Below are 14,543 nucleotides of genomic sequence, written 5' to 3'. Positions count from 1 at the left end.
TAGTGGAAATTCTACCTGAACCTTTTTAACTGGTTCACACTGGTCTGAAATGGCAAACGGGCTTTTGGAGCACAAAGCTGGAGCTATGCTTTTATTGATTCTGGAGCTCCTAGTCACGGAGATTAAATAAGCCAAAGTCACTGGGGAAAAGAAACACCAGAGCTGAAGCAAAGGAATGCTACTGATAGCCAGTGGGATTTCCAGCAGTTCCCATCTTTGCCTTTACAGCAAGACAGTGTCACTGGCATCACTCTCCTTCCAAGGGAGAGGAAAAGGTCTATGATTAATGCACAGCATCGGTGTCAGGATACTGGGACTGGTTTTGCCTCTGATATATATGTGAGAAGATGCACTGATCATCCCTTTAATTGAACGTGGTCCCTGTCCTACTCCTACCTACACAACCCACCTTTACCCGCTCACTATAGAACAATAGGAATTTATATTCACATATAGAAGTGGTTCACATCGCAGGTAAAATAGTGGCTCTACTTGAGTAAACCATTTTGCCACTGTTTGGCAGGATCCAAGGCAGCATCCTCTGAACCAGATTGCATTAAACTGCTCTGAATGAAATTCTGGCTTGAGCAAAGCACGGACATCTCCGAACACAGCAGCACTGAAAGGCAACCACCGCCTGGGGATGGCACGCAACGCCCCACCAGGTACTGTGTGGAAGGAAAGGAAGGAAGGAAAATTTGGGGCCAAAACCACAGAGTTCAACCAGATCTTTTCCGAAAATGGTTAACTTCCAGGCAGCGGCTAAGAAGATGCTGTTTTCTGAGGGACTCATCCTCTTGAGCAGCCAAACAGTAGTAAACTGCACGGTACTTAACAGAGGAATTTACTGTAGAAGAAGGGTAATTGGGCCATTTCCTCAGCTGGAGCACAGGGTTATAAAGTCTGATGGTGGCTGGGTGAGCCATGGGCTCCCGACACCCATCCGACACCCATCCCTCGCACTCCTATGGCCCCAACAAGCTTCGCACGGAGCAAGCTCTCAGGAGCAATTCAGTTGGTGTGCTACTCAAGCAATTTCAAGCCTCCACAAAATACGGCTTCTGCTCCAAAATTAATCCTTTTTTCACATGAGAAGCTAATTTCACCTTTAACTGACCCATTCTCCGCATGGCATCATTATTAGAGTCATAAACAAATACCAAAAAAATTTGTAATACTTTGAAAAGGTCACTGTTAGGTCAAACTTGGCCCAAAATCTTGCTTTTACAGAGCCAGAAACCAAGAGAAAAGTTTCTATGTATGCTTGCTTAAAAAATTCAAACAGAAACAGATGTGGGTTTCTTTTATAAACAAATGAACATCCCCCTGAAGTGTCTGCAACTCAAATCCACAGGCATAGCCCTGTGCTAATGCCTGGAAACCCAAAACCAGAATTGCTTGCAAACTAACACATGTTCAGCATTGCCTTTGTTCGAGCTGAGAAAGGCAGATAAATGCTAAACCAAGGAAGATGATGGCCCTCCATCAGCCTAAACAAATGTAAATCACTGGGGCCTCGGACAAATTAGCTGCGCGGTAAAATTGAGATGATGGCCTCAGGCTGCCTGGTCCTGCCTCGCAGCAGGGGAAGGTTGAAGAAGAGTTTTTGGAGATGCAATTTTGCCCAGCCCACGCAACGTGGGAGAACTGAAGGCAGCGGTACTCTCCAGCACGCGTGGAGACGTATGTGCCCAGATCCTGAGCTCCTGTCCCACCTGGACACTCCTCACCGCACGCATGCTCCCATACACACTACACCAAAATGCCTCATCCAGCCTTTCAGCCAACAAACTGCTTCCAACGAACTCCTCGCCCTCTGCAAACCCCTCTGGCATCCTTGCGCTTTGGGGAATCCACCGACGTTTCCCTGCAAACATCAAGTCCACGTGGGATTTGGAGCTCCTGGTGGCATCACAGCACCATGTGCAGGGGCTGTTTGCAACAATGAACCATTCTGGATTGTAGCAAGCAAACTAGAGAAATTCATACGTGCCTGTGCACACAGGGAACAGGCACAGAAACCTGCAGAAGTTGCAGTAAAAAAGAAGTATTTGGTCATCACCTCTTCCCAGCGCTCATCCGCACGTTAAGGGATGCGCCGCGCTCGGTCCCCCTGCGCCGTCACCTCTGACGCTGTGACAGTTGAGCAACACCGGCTGAATTCTGTGCTCTGTTTGTGAGCTGCAATGAGACTGCAGAAAAACCACTTCCCTGTTTGTTCTTCCAGCACAGAAATAGGAACACAAACAGAAAATAGTGCCCCCAGCGGCATGCACACCGCTCCGGCCAGCCCGGACCCCCGCTCCCATGGACCCCCGCTCCCATGGACCCCCGCTCCCAAACCCCCTGTCCCATCACCTGCGCCCGGCCGGGTGATGTGGAGCCGAGGGGCTGCTCTCAATGCTTCCCCTCAGCGTTAACTATTTCTTCGCTCTGTCTAGGAATACCAGCAGGTTGTTAGAAAGTATAATAAGGGTGGAGAGCTGGAAGGTCCCAGCCTTTACGCTGTAGGAGGGTTGTCCTCCTCAGACTGCCTTTTCTCATTAACGATTTTGCAGCCAAGCGCTGCTATAGGAGGCTCTGAGAGAACAGCAGCATCCCCCGACGCAGGCAGAGCCCCAATTTCTCAATAACTGAAGAACAAACTTTTCAACTGAAGGATGCGCATCGACTGTGCCAAAAGACCCATCAGCAAATCTTGGTGCACAGCCCTCGCATCTCAAGGGAAGCCGTGCTGCTCTTTTCTTAACCTCCCTGGTAAACCTGCAAAGTGTAAAGGCAGAAAGCCACGATCCTGGTACCCAGGAACACTCATTTTCTGGGCAGCGGGAGCCTGCCCCTGCCAGCCGGGGCTCGCCTGCCCCTCCGACTCCTCCGCAGGCTGCTGTCAGCTCCAATGTCTTAAGCAAAAACTCAACTGCCCAGGTGAAGGGAGAGCCATTCCTCTTCTCCTCCACTGCAACTCTGCTTGCTGCCTTGGCTCCCCTGAGGCAAAATTTAATCTCATTTAAATTTAAAACAAAACAAGCTCTCCTTTACTTCCTGTGCTTTGCCTTTTTCTACATCTAGAAGGGGATTTTTTTTTTTTTTTTTTACTACTCACATTTATAACTTTGCTTGCCTTTTCTGACTTGTTACCCTCTAATTATACTTTTTTTTTTTCCTTCAGCAAGCTCAAACACGAGCACAGGTAATCAGAAAGGTTACTGCGGACACTCGGGCCACCCCTGCCTTCAGGCAGGAGGGAGCAAGCAGGGACACAGGGCAAGGGCAGGGACACAGGGCACAGCTCCTCGCCCGCAGTCCGCTGCCCCATCCTGCAGGTCTCTGAGCATCCGCAACTCAAGAGGAAAATCAACAGGAGCTATGGGCACTCCGATCTTTGTACCAAACACCCAGAGAAAGGCAAAGACCAGACCTTATTTAAAATACCTTAGTTTGAGGACCACCTATCCACCAACTTTCAGAACTTGGTGTCAAACACCATCAGCAGCCACCAATACTTTAAATGAATTGCATCTCCCTGACTACAGACCTAACGTGTACCCTCCCATCCTTTGCTCCAAGCCTTCATTTATCGACATCAGCCTCAATTTTCCTAGGAAAAACAAATTTAACCTTTGATTTAACCTTTCTGCAAGCTATTTTTACTTCCATCTCAAGCTTATTTTAACCTCAGTAGCCAATAAATGTTTAAAGGTCAAATACCATTCCTAAGAGCCGGGCTCCTCACCCCTGGGAGAAAGGCTGAGATCATTGATTTTTTTCCCGAGCAAAATCCCCTCTTAGAAATGTCCCAGCGGTAGGAGGGTCTAGGCTCAAACCCGTAAGTAAACAATTTTCACTGTGGGTGCTGAAAGAAGGAGCAGGGAATTTTCCCTGTGAATGCCATCCTTCCCTTCCCACTCAAAAACCGCTCAGGATGCACAGGTATGGAAATTTTTATTCCCCCCCCCCCCAACTGCGCCCGAGCTTGACAATTCAGCATCCCCCCTCGCCTTTGCAGCGCATCCCGACTTCCAGGTCGCTGCCTCCACCCCCCGGAGCGGAGCAGGCGGGGGGGGGTCAGGGCGGCAGGTAAGGCGCTCCCAGCCCCGCATCCTAAAAGCAAAGCGGCTGCCCCGCTCGGCAGGTGGGGAGGGGGCCGGAGCGGCGGCCGCTGCCTCCCCCCGGACGGAGGGAGCCCGGGGGAGGGGGCAGGTGGCCGGCTCGGGAGGGGGCGGGGGGCCAGCCGCCCCGCGGGACCCCCGGCAGGGCCACGGCGGGGAGGTAGGAGGAAGGAACGAGGGATGTTTTCGGGCCCGGGCGATGCAGGAGGGGGGCGGCGGCCGCTTCCCGGGCCCGGCAGCCCGAAGACCCAGCGGCGCGGTGCGGCGGGGGAAGGTGGCGGGGAAAGCCCCGGGGCTGGCTGCCGGGAGCGGCGGGGAGGGAGAGAGGGAAGGAGGGAGGGAAGGAGGGAGGGCAGGCGGGAGCCGGCAGCCGCCACGCCCCCGGGCACCGCCATCCCGGCCCCGCGCAGCGCTCCGCGCCCGCGGCCCCGCCGCTCCCCGGCCCCAACGTCGGCCCCGCGGCAGCGCTGCCCGGCCGCGGAGCCCCGGAGCCCGCGGAGCTCCCCCCTCCCCCGGTGCCGCACATCGCCCCGAGGAGCCGCGGTGCGCGCCCCCTCCCCCAGGCGGGCAGGGCGCGGGGCAGCCTCTGCCGCAGTCATTAATTTGGAAAATAAAACGGCGAAGCTGCGAGCAGACCCTTTAAAAGTTCTTGTTTACATTCCCGCTGCCTCCCCCGTACACTTTAAAACAAGAGTGACCAACATGCGCAATCCACCCCTGGAAATGCTGCACATCCCCCGCCTCGCAGCCGGGGGGGGGGGGGGGGGGGAGGGAGGGGAAAAAAAATAAAAAAAAAATAAATACAAGCAAAGCAGGGGGAGCTGCAAAATAACCATCCGCTGCAAAATAAGCCCATTCCCGACGCCAGCCCCGCCGAGCCTTTACCTTTGCCAGGAGAGTGTCCTCCAAGAGTTGAGGCTGTCTCTCGGGTTACGGGCGGGGAGGAGGCGGGGGGCGGGGGATGCTCCCGCAGTCCCCGGCCGGGAGAGCCCCCTCGCCGGCTCAATCCGGTGTCATTGCCGGGGCCGCGCCGGCCGGGCCCTCCTTAGGAGCGGCCGCCCGGTAACTCCATGGATGCGGCCCCGCTCCCAGCCGAGATGGCCGCTCCGCGGCGGCCGGGCGAGCCCTGCCCGCCTGTTTCTCTTTCTTTTTTACCCCGCACTTCCTCAGGCTCTCCTCGCCCCGCCGCCCGCCCCGCCGCCGCTCGGGCTCCGGCAGGGAGGCGGGGAAGCGACTTTCGGAGCGGGGACGGATAATGGTGGCGGCGCTTCCACCCCCCCCACCCTCCCCCTCGGCCGCCCCAAATCTTCAATTTCTTTCCCTCCTGCGCCTTCTTCCTTCCCGAGGCGCAGCGGCAGGGCCAGGTGCGGCCAGCGCCGGTCCCATCCCGGGCCGTGCCGCCGCCCGCCCGCCCGCCCCGCTCCTCACCCCCCCGCCGGCCGCCGGGGCCCCATGGCGCTGCCCGGAGCCCCAGCGCCGCACGCCCGGAGCCCGCTCGCCCCGCAGGCGTCCCGCCGGCTCCGCTGGCCCTGCACACGCACTCACACTCACACGCGCACACACACACACACACGCACTCACACTCTTTTCCCTCCTCTCCCCCCCCCCCACCCTGTCCCCGCTCCGCTCCCCCTCTCCGCGCTGTGCACAGGCGTACACGGGGCCGCTGCAACCTTAAAAAAAAATAAGCTTATACTTAAAAAAAAAAAAAACCTTTTGGCGCCATATTAATGACGTACTTAAAATTTGCCATTTCTCCTGCGTCAAAAAGACGATTCTTGCCCATCGCGGAGCGGGCGGGGGCCGCGGTGCGGAGCCGCTCCCCCCCCTCTACCCCCCCCCCGCGTAGCAAACTTCCGCGGCCGCGGGGCGGGCGGCGTGGGAATCGCCGGGGAGGGCCGCGGTGCCTCCGCGCTGCTCCGCGGGCAGGGCTGCGCGGGCCGCTCCGGCACACGCGGCCGCTCTGGAGGCGCGCAGCGCCCGCGGAAGGGCGAGCAGCGGCTGGGCTGGAGATGCGGCGGCAGCAGCAGCAGCAGCAAAAGCCCCGGGGTGTGGGGGGGAAGGGGGTGTGGATGGATCATTCCCCCCAAAACTTCGCAGAGTTTCCGCGGAGAGGAGCGGAGCGGTGCGGGCCCGCCCGCCCCCGGGGTGACTCTGCCGTGCGATCCCCAAATGGCAGCTTTGGGCTCTGTGTCGCTCAGGGGTGCTTACGGCGAGCTGTTCTCCCCACGGTTCAAACCAGCAACAGTGCGGCTGTCGCGATAGAAACGGTGTCTTGAATTAAATTAATAATAATTGGATGGAGCAGTCTATACAATTTACATCTTTCCAAACTCTTGGAGGGCCTTACAGTAAAACAAATTGCAGAAGTTGGCTTGCGCTGTTTTAAACCATTGCTGCAGAAGATTAAAATTCAGGTTAAAGACGGTCTTTCAATCACAATCTGCCATCATCTCTTAAATTTGTTAAGCTTGTCAGCTCTAAACCCGTGCGTTACCAGTTGTTGAAACCCATCGGGACCACAGGGAGAACCACCACAACTAAGGTAGTCAGATGCTCCGCACTGTACATCCCTGTTCTTGCTCCTTATAATTTGCCAAACTTGGATGAATAAGGCTGCAACTTTCTGCTTTGGCAGCCTGTGCTGGACATCGTCCGAACTCTCAAGTCCTTTGGCTCTTCCAAGGATGAAAACAGAGGAGGAGAGGAGCATTGCTTTTGTCATTCTTGGGCTTGCTGTGGGTTTTTGGTTTGGTTTTAGGACTGTAATTCTGGAAGTAGGGTCTTGAAATTTGGCATGACACAGCTTTTCATAGTCTTTTAGAAAAACCCACCCGAATTAGTCACGTCTTTGGTCTTTGCAGAAGAGCAGCTCACAACGCACAGCAAAACCCATGCCTGATTCTGGCTGCTGAAATCTCTGAAGATGCTGCTGTTGGGGCACCCGCTGCCCCAGGTACTCAGAGCCTGCTCAGCAGCTCCCCAGGGAATGGGAAACTTCTGCCCCCCGTTAAACAAGCCTTTCCTGGTAGTAGAAGAGCAGTTGGACGCATGAGCATGGCCCCTTTCTGTTGGTCCCCGCCAGCCCCAGGTACCTCAGCAGGTGCTGGCCCGGCTGCTCCAGCACACAGCGGCATTCGCCGCCAGGACTTCACCTCTGGATCCCACCTCATCTACGTGCACGGGCTGTGTTAAGAGGTATTTTGAAGGTCACTGTGTTAGCTGGTCATAACGTCAGAAATATCCAAAGTGAGGCATTCCGTACCAATTTATGGAGCCTTTCTTGTGCACACATATTCTAATACAGTTCTTAATTACATTGTCACAATCTGTTTTCCATATGACACCTGCATGCCATGGACCTGCTCTGGAAGTCAAAAAAGAAACAAATTTTGGTCAGATCCTCATCTGCAGAACCAAAAACTGCCCAGGCAGCGATGCAAAGGCTGCAAGACGCAGACATAGTCCGACTGTGGCGACAGGATAAAACTCTCCCAAAGAAGAGGATTCTCTCCTTGCCCTTGCCACAAGCTTTGTAATGCTAACAAAGTCACGAAACCAAATTTTTGGATGCTGACGGTTGTATCTCCCACATCGCGGGTGTGTAGCTTGAAACCTTTAGCCTGAATTGCTGACATCCATCTTAGTACAGCTGGAAGCAGAGGGTGCTGTGCTTGCATGTATGAAGTGCTGTATCATGTTAAATGCTCTGAAAAAGCAGACATTCCGCTTCTCAGATGGAGTACCCTGAATTAGTCAAAACTGACCTTAATCCATCCACGTGTCACCCTGACCCATCTTCCTAACGGGTGTTTGGGGAGGATGGATGAAGGTGCTGAAGCACTGATGCAGCGTAGTGGAAAGTAGAGTAGAAAAAGCCATGCAGAAATTAATAATTCTGTTTTCAGAGGAGCCTGCCAACATCCCTGCTCCGGTCCCGTGGAGCAGACTACAGCCTTACCACCCTTCTGGCCATTGCTCCAGGATTTCTGGACAACACCTCTAAAGGAGGTCACAGCGCGTCAGAACCCAGGTACGCAGATCGGTTCCCTGGTGCAGATGGGTTGCGCGCAGCAGGTCCGAAGCACCCCTAGACTCAACCTGCATGGATTTTTGCTAGCTCCAGAAACTGAGCGCCTTGTTCTGCTTTGAAAACAGCACGCAGAAATATTGGAGCTGTATTTTCTATTGCTGTGAAATCCAAAAGTGGTCAGACGCGCGAATAATGTGCTGAGCTAAGGCCTAGGATCATGTGCTGAACAATAGGAACGAGCCAGCATCGCTGAGCCCCTCACTGACCATCTCATGCCCTGCACGCCTTAGCGATGCAGAAGAAAAATAGTATCTGAACGTGCAATTAAAATCTGTTTTCTGCTTCAACGAAAGGGCGTAGATTAAGTTGCACCGACAACAAGAATTTGGACCTTTCTGCATTTTGAGTACTTTCCTGGGCAGTAGCGATCGCACGCTTAACAGATTTTTTGCTACCATACATGCACACTTAAACAAAAGTTGTATACACATGCATATATGTGACATATACATATAAAATATACAGAGATAACACCTGATGGATGGTTCTACAGAAAGGTCATGTATATATGTATATGATACTCGGTTTACATAGTATGACATTTATGTAACACTTATGAAGAGCTCTGACAGGGTGTTGTCAGTTGGCATTTGCTAAGAGAAGAAATAAATCTAATAATAAAAACAAAAAAAGCACTTTGGAGGAAATAATACTGCACAAATCCTCTAAAAGGACAGAATTGTCTACACAACAAAGGCTCGGCTGATTGATGCTAAAATAAGCAGTTATGCAACAAGTAAGAAATACGATCTCCAGGGAAGAAACCAGCAACATTTTCCTTTCATCTTCATTCACCGGTGCTTATTTTTGCAAACCTAAAAGAAAAATATAGGCAACCTTTCGATGATGAGCACAGAAGTAGAATCAACAGATGTTTTTAAGTGAAGGATGGAGTCTTTCTGAGCTTTGTGCGAGTTCGGCAGAGTTAAATCCCATCACTAAACGTGAGTCCCCCCCACGTGCCGCAGCTGCCCGTGCCTCGGGGGGGGCACGCTTTGGGGGAGCGCGGTGCTGGCATGGCTAAGTGTGAATGCCTTGAGTTTAGGGGTGGATTGGCTCACCCTAGAGCTACGATTGTTGAAGTGGCTTCGGGAGAACAAGCGTATAAAATAGTTCATCTCCCAACACTTTGGTTTAATAAAACTTCTCAACAAGACTTGAGACCAGGGAAAATCTCGGTGCAGACGGATCTCACGGCAGAGGAAGAGGAAAACTCAGTTACCTTGTTGGCATCAAATTTGATTACTGTAGTACGTTAGCACCAGACACACGGATAGGACAGGTCCAAGGGAGCGCGAGTAGTCCCCAAATATAATGAAAATCCAATGTCATTTTGAAGACCTTTAGAAATAATCTATTTACTACTGTTAGCTAGCGAGAAACCACGAGGAAAGGTCAGCTCCCTCAGCCTGTTGCTGCTGCGATACCCACCCGGCCCTGATGCTGGGCACTGGAGGACCAGTTCTGATGGCAGAGAGCTAGCGGAGATGCTCAGAAGCACCACACAACTTGAAAACGGTACGGGAGACACAGAACTGCTAATTTACTGCCTTAGCTACCCTCTTCTGAGGCCTCTGGTAGCCAGAAGAGGTCAAAGTAACCTCATGGCTACTTTAATTTCTGTAAGGACCAGAAGAGTACACGGCCATTCCAGGAAAGGAACACAAAGATGATTAAAATCTTGCTGCATCCGCATCCCAGATAGGATCGTCCAATATCCCAGCTATAATCAGGGTATTTAGTTTTTATTAAAATATGTGTTAATTTGGAAAGTAGTAAGCAGATACAGTAGAAGGAAAAAGAACAAGCTCTGTTCTAAATTACAATAATAATCACTCCCATCTTCGAGAATGAACTACTACGGAAAGATCAAGGGAGAGATGGCCGCTGTGGTCATTATATAAACTAATCCCTTTTCTTTCTCATTCATTCTGCATAATTCTTTTCCTCTCTGAAGCTAAGGAAAAATACTATACTTACAGGAGAAGAAAATTTGATTTGGCAGATCAGTGGATAGTGAGATTTTGTTTGCAGTCTCAATTACCTTCAGTAGCTAGAAATTTGGTATCAAAATAAACTGTAAACAAACAAAAAAAAATAGATATAGCATTACAAATATCCATCCCTTGATGGATAGCTCAAAAATTCTCTATGTTCTAGCAACAGCTGCTTTAATATCTTTCAGAGAAATGGCAGCCTGCCTCTATCTGAAGGGATTACCTTTAAGGAATGCATCCGTAAGTGGTTTTGTGCAAAGATGCTCACGTTCTTGTGGGGTTTGTGCACTGATTTTTTTTCTGCCAAATTGCAAGATGCCTTTTTTGGTTGGATTCTCTGCTTTCTGTAAGTTCACTTCTACTGCAACGAGCATGTAATACATCACACATTTCACGCAGACCCCAGACTGGAAGAACTGGGGCTTTCAAAGGGCCCTTGAGGGTAGATTTGGGGAAATAAGGACCATCAGTGGTCAGCTGAATGGCTTCAGTGCTGCTCCTGTGACAGGAGACCTGTTGAAGCTCCTCCTGCTTTGGACAGAGCCTGGGGCATCACAGCAGAGTCCCCTGCAACACACTTCCCCGCTCGCATTCCTCTGCTCCCTTTTTGTTGGCATTTCCAACTTTCCACGTTCGACGCGGTGATGGGATAACACGGCTCCTCAGATCGCCCGCAGTTTCAGTGTGAAGGTGTTTGACTCCTGTGGGCAAAGTCTGTAGTTCTGGGTGATGGACGAGGAGAATAGTAGTAGATTTAGAAGAGTTCAGTCGGAAGGGACCTACAAGGATCACCTAGTCCAACTGCCTGAGCACCTCTTCTCTCCCTCGTGAAGGGCTATCCCAAAGGCAGGATGTGCCACTGCAAGCCCTTGTCCTGCCCGTTCCCACCTTGCAACCCACAGGAGGATCCGCCTAGGTGTAAAAGCAGTCGTGGTTTACTCCCCCGAGGAGGCCAGCAGAGCTTTCCTCCTCCCGCAGCTGCCCTGGCTTGGGAGGGAGGTTAACAGCCGGGAGCCAGCGAGTGGCTTCCTACCTGCGGATCCCACCACAGAACGTGCAATTACTCTCCCAATTAAGAAAAAAAAAGGAGACATTAAAGATCTGAGTCACAATTCAATGCGCCATTTGAGTGAATGGTACATATGCTAAACAATACATGCATCAAGACTGCATTAATCCGTATTTTATATGGATTCCCTCTAGACATTCAGTTTATAACCGAGTTGGCTATTTCCCTGTATTCCTCTGGAGTTGGAGGGTGTGAAAAAGACATTTCCATTTCATTGACTAAGTTCCCAAGGGGAGAGTTTATGAAAGTGCAAGTGCATAATTTACTGCCTGACAGGATAAAGATGGTATCTGGTTTTAAAAAAATAGTGTACCCTGAAAAACAAAATTGCTAGAACAGACATTTGTTTTCCATAAGTACCATATTTTAGAAGCATTTAATTTAGCTTAGAAGCACTGTTAAAAATATATGCATTGTAAATTGCAGCTGTATAACACGATATTTATCAGATAATGTCACTGAATAGTCTTCTGTTGCAATATAAATGCCAAGGCATTTATAGAAAATAAATGTTGAAGTAGAAGGCTTTCTTTTCAAAGTGGAAAACCATTATCTCATCCAAAAGTCATAAATAAAATGATGAGGGTTTGCTTACGGGGTGTGTTTTAACCATAGGGGGGCTGACACGGACACCCCTTCGCCTGAGCAATAGTCCCAAGCAGCAAACTTAGCCTGGCTGCAGCGAGCAGAGAGGGAGGCACGTGGGACTGGCCACGACAGGTCAGAAAGACCTAAGAGTAGCCAGAAGGACAAATCAGCTGCTAATGCATTTGAGGAGAAGAGGTAAAGATAGAAAGTGGGGGGGTTTCTTGGGATACTTCACACTATTTATTTCAAGAAAATCCATCAGGTCTGATTATAGCCAGGACCCGATATGATATGCTTGAATATCAGCTTTTGAAAAGGGGGCCTGAAAGCTGAAAGCCACGTTTAGTCATAAATGCATGATCTGATTTTCAAAGGATGGAGCACCTGGCAATTCCTATTGATTTCTTCAGGGTTTGGATCAAGTTGTGCATGTGCAGCACTATTTATTAGCATAAAGTACAAAGGGCTATGAGAAGGGGGACGGTAAATAAGATTTTGGATCCAAGATCTCCACCTTCTGCTCCTCTGACGTTTGAAGACATTGATCTAATCTTTTCATCTCCCTTTAGAACGGGACTAAAAATGAGGCTCCTGCTGCCATTCGTGCGGATGGACAGAGCGCTTTGCTGAGCAAGCTGCATGCCACGTAGCCAGCTGGGGGCCACCCCACGTGCTTTTTTGCACCACAAATCCATTTTCTGGCATTCCCAAGACTGCAAAACACCGCTCCAATGCCACCGGGACCCACCACGTGAACTGCCTCTCTTGCCGCTGAAGCGCTGGAGGTGCGATGCTCGGCACGGCGTGCAGGGGAGGAGTGGAGGAGCACCCAGTGCACCGAACGCCTGTGGAGTGATCCTGCAAATTTCATTTCAGTTATTCTGGGTGTGACATAGCCAGATAATCCACGTTTTATGGGAGTTGTAATTTTCAAATCATTTTAAGCTATGTAGTTAGGAGCAAAGTCTGTCTGTAAATTCAAGAAAGCTGCAGCCGTAATATTTATTTCCTCGTGTCTATAAAGCCAGAACGGCCACCGTAGTCCATGGACATGCAGTCATCAGTGCCGGGGTGGGAAAATGAGGACATCTGAATTTTGATGACAAATCAAACACTTTTCTGGTTAACTGTGGAAGCCAGACAGGGTTCAGCACCCCCAAATGCCTCCAAGAGTGGCCCTAGCTGAAAGCCTGGGCACGGTTCTTCTGAAGGACAGAATGAGATTCCTGCAGCCCTCTCCTGGCTTCAATAATTCATCCTTTTGTGGTTCTGCTCCTCTTCTAGCCACTTCTTGGATGGCTCATGTGGTATGTTGTCTGCTTCTTCCTCCCCCTATTTTCTCCCTTGGCTACACATTGCATTTTTCTTTGGACAATCCAGTCCACTGATCCTCATCGATGATCATATTCTTATCAATTTGCTGGTTATCCACCTTTCCATGCTTGTTCATCTCTCTCCATTGCAGAGCATGCTTCAGTCTGCTCCATAACATCACGCCCCGGGCAAGACAGTCAAAACCGAGACTGGATATGCCGGGCTGAGCTGAATCCCTCGTGCTTCTTACCCACCTTCCTCCATCCGCTCTCCTGGTCAGAGGAGCAATGCATGCCTGGCACAGCTCAACTGATATGTTCTCAAAAGCACATTATATGAGGTACGATACGATGAATGCCAGAAATAAGTGTCTAAAATAACTTTTACATACAAGAAATGGCTGGCTGGATGAATGGCTGGACGGACAGCTGATTCACTGGCTCATCAGCCATGGAGAAGTGTAACACACCCACAGGACAGGTTCCTGGGCCATGTTCAGAAGAAAATACTGCAGCACTGGTAGCTCCGTGCAGAGAGGATCCCACACTGAGCATTGGCCTCCTGCAAGCATGGAGGACCTCAAGGCTGTCCACCACATTCATAAAATATCACAGCAACGAGAGAGGGTCCATCATCTCCTGGAAGAGGATTACAGCCCCTCCGCAGGGGACGTACTAGCTATTTATTTGAATTTACCTTCGCCCTTTGAAAATAGGCCACTCTTAACTAGGACTGCCAGGCTGCTGAGCAGCCCCACCATCTGTCTGAGCCATTTTCTGGTGAGCTCCACAGATGACAGACAACCATCGAAGCAACAATTCCTGCATGCCAGGACTTTAACGCATTGTATATGCAACGCATACCCCCTTTGTAGTGGTTATAATCTTCAAATCAATTGTACCTGGCAGGGGAAGTTTAACATTAATGACTTTCTGATTATGGATGGAAAAACCTTTCAGAGCTAATGAGCAGAAACAAGACCGCTTAGCTCCTACCTGAGGAGGTGACTCCACGGTCACAACCAACACTTGGAACGGAGCTGTAATGATGCTTGCTTCAGCACAGCAAATCCAGAAGAGTCGGTCTGGTAGGCTACACTGCCTCTGCCTTTGGAGCTGGGACCCGAGTTCAGAAAGGGCTTCAAGGATCTCAACTCATGCCTACCTACCAGCAGGGAGGAAAGTTACTCATCACACAGCCATCGACCCAGATGCATCACCCTTCCCTGCAACACGAGCTGGGACTGCGGTCCCAGGGGAAGCCTCGCTCTCCCCAGCCAGGGACAGCTGCCGAGGTGTGAAGGGGGGGGGGGGTCGGTTTAATTTTATCTTGACAGCCAGGAGAAAATGGGACCCACTGAGTTACACAGTTAA

At 50.9% G+C, this 14,543-nt stretch overlaps 1 protein-coding gene across 4 annotated transcripts in view; it reads right to left on the bottom strand.

Annotated features, from left to right (window-relative positions):
• Positions 1 to 5,426, bottom strand: part of JADE2 (jade family PHD finger 2) — an 83,876-nt gene extending 78,450 nt beyond the window's left edge. The window contains exons 1-2 of one of the 4 annotated variants that reach the window (XM_054841363.1): positions 4,995 to 5,426; positions 2,063 to 2,192 (exon numbers count right to left, since the gene is read on the bottom strand). In XM_054841363.1, the coding sequence (XP_054697338.1) occupies positions 2,063 to 2,079 (17 nt within the window). In that variant the 5' untranslated portion in view covers positions 2,080 to 2,192; positions 4,995 to 5,426. Of the gene's footprint in view, positions 1 to 2,062; positions 2,193 to 2,358; positions 2,598 to 4,994 lie in introns of those variants that run through there. The other 3 variants (XM_054841361.1, XM_054841360.1, XM_054841362.1) reach the window with 3 other exon arrangements.
• Positions 5,427 to 14,543: the final 9,117 nt, after the last annotated feature.

This window comes from Grus americana, chromosome 14 (assembly GCF_028858705.1).
Source record: "Grus americana isolate bGruAme1 chromosome 14, bGruAme1.mat, whole genome shotgun sequence".
Taxonomy (NCBI): Eukaryota; Metazoa; Chordata; class Aves; order Gruiformes; family Gruidae; genus Grus; species Grus americana.
This window is presented reverse-complemented; position numbering and strand designations above follow the sequence as displayed.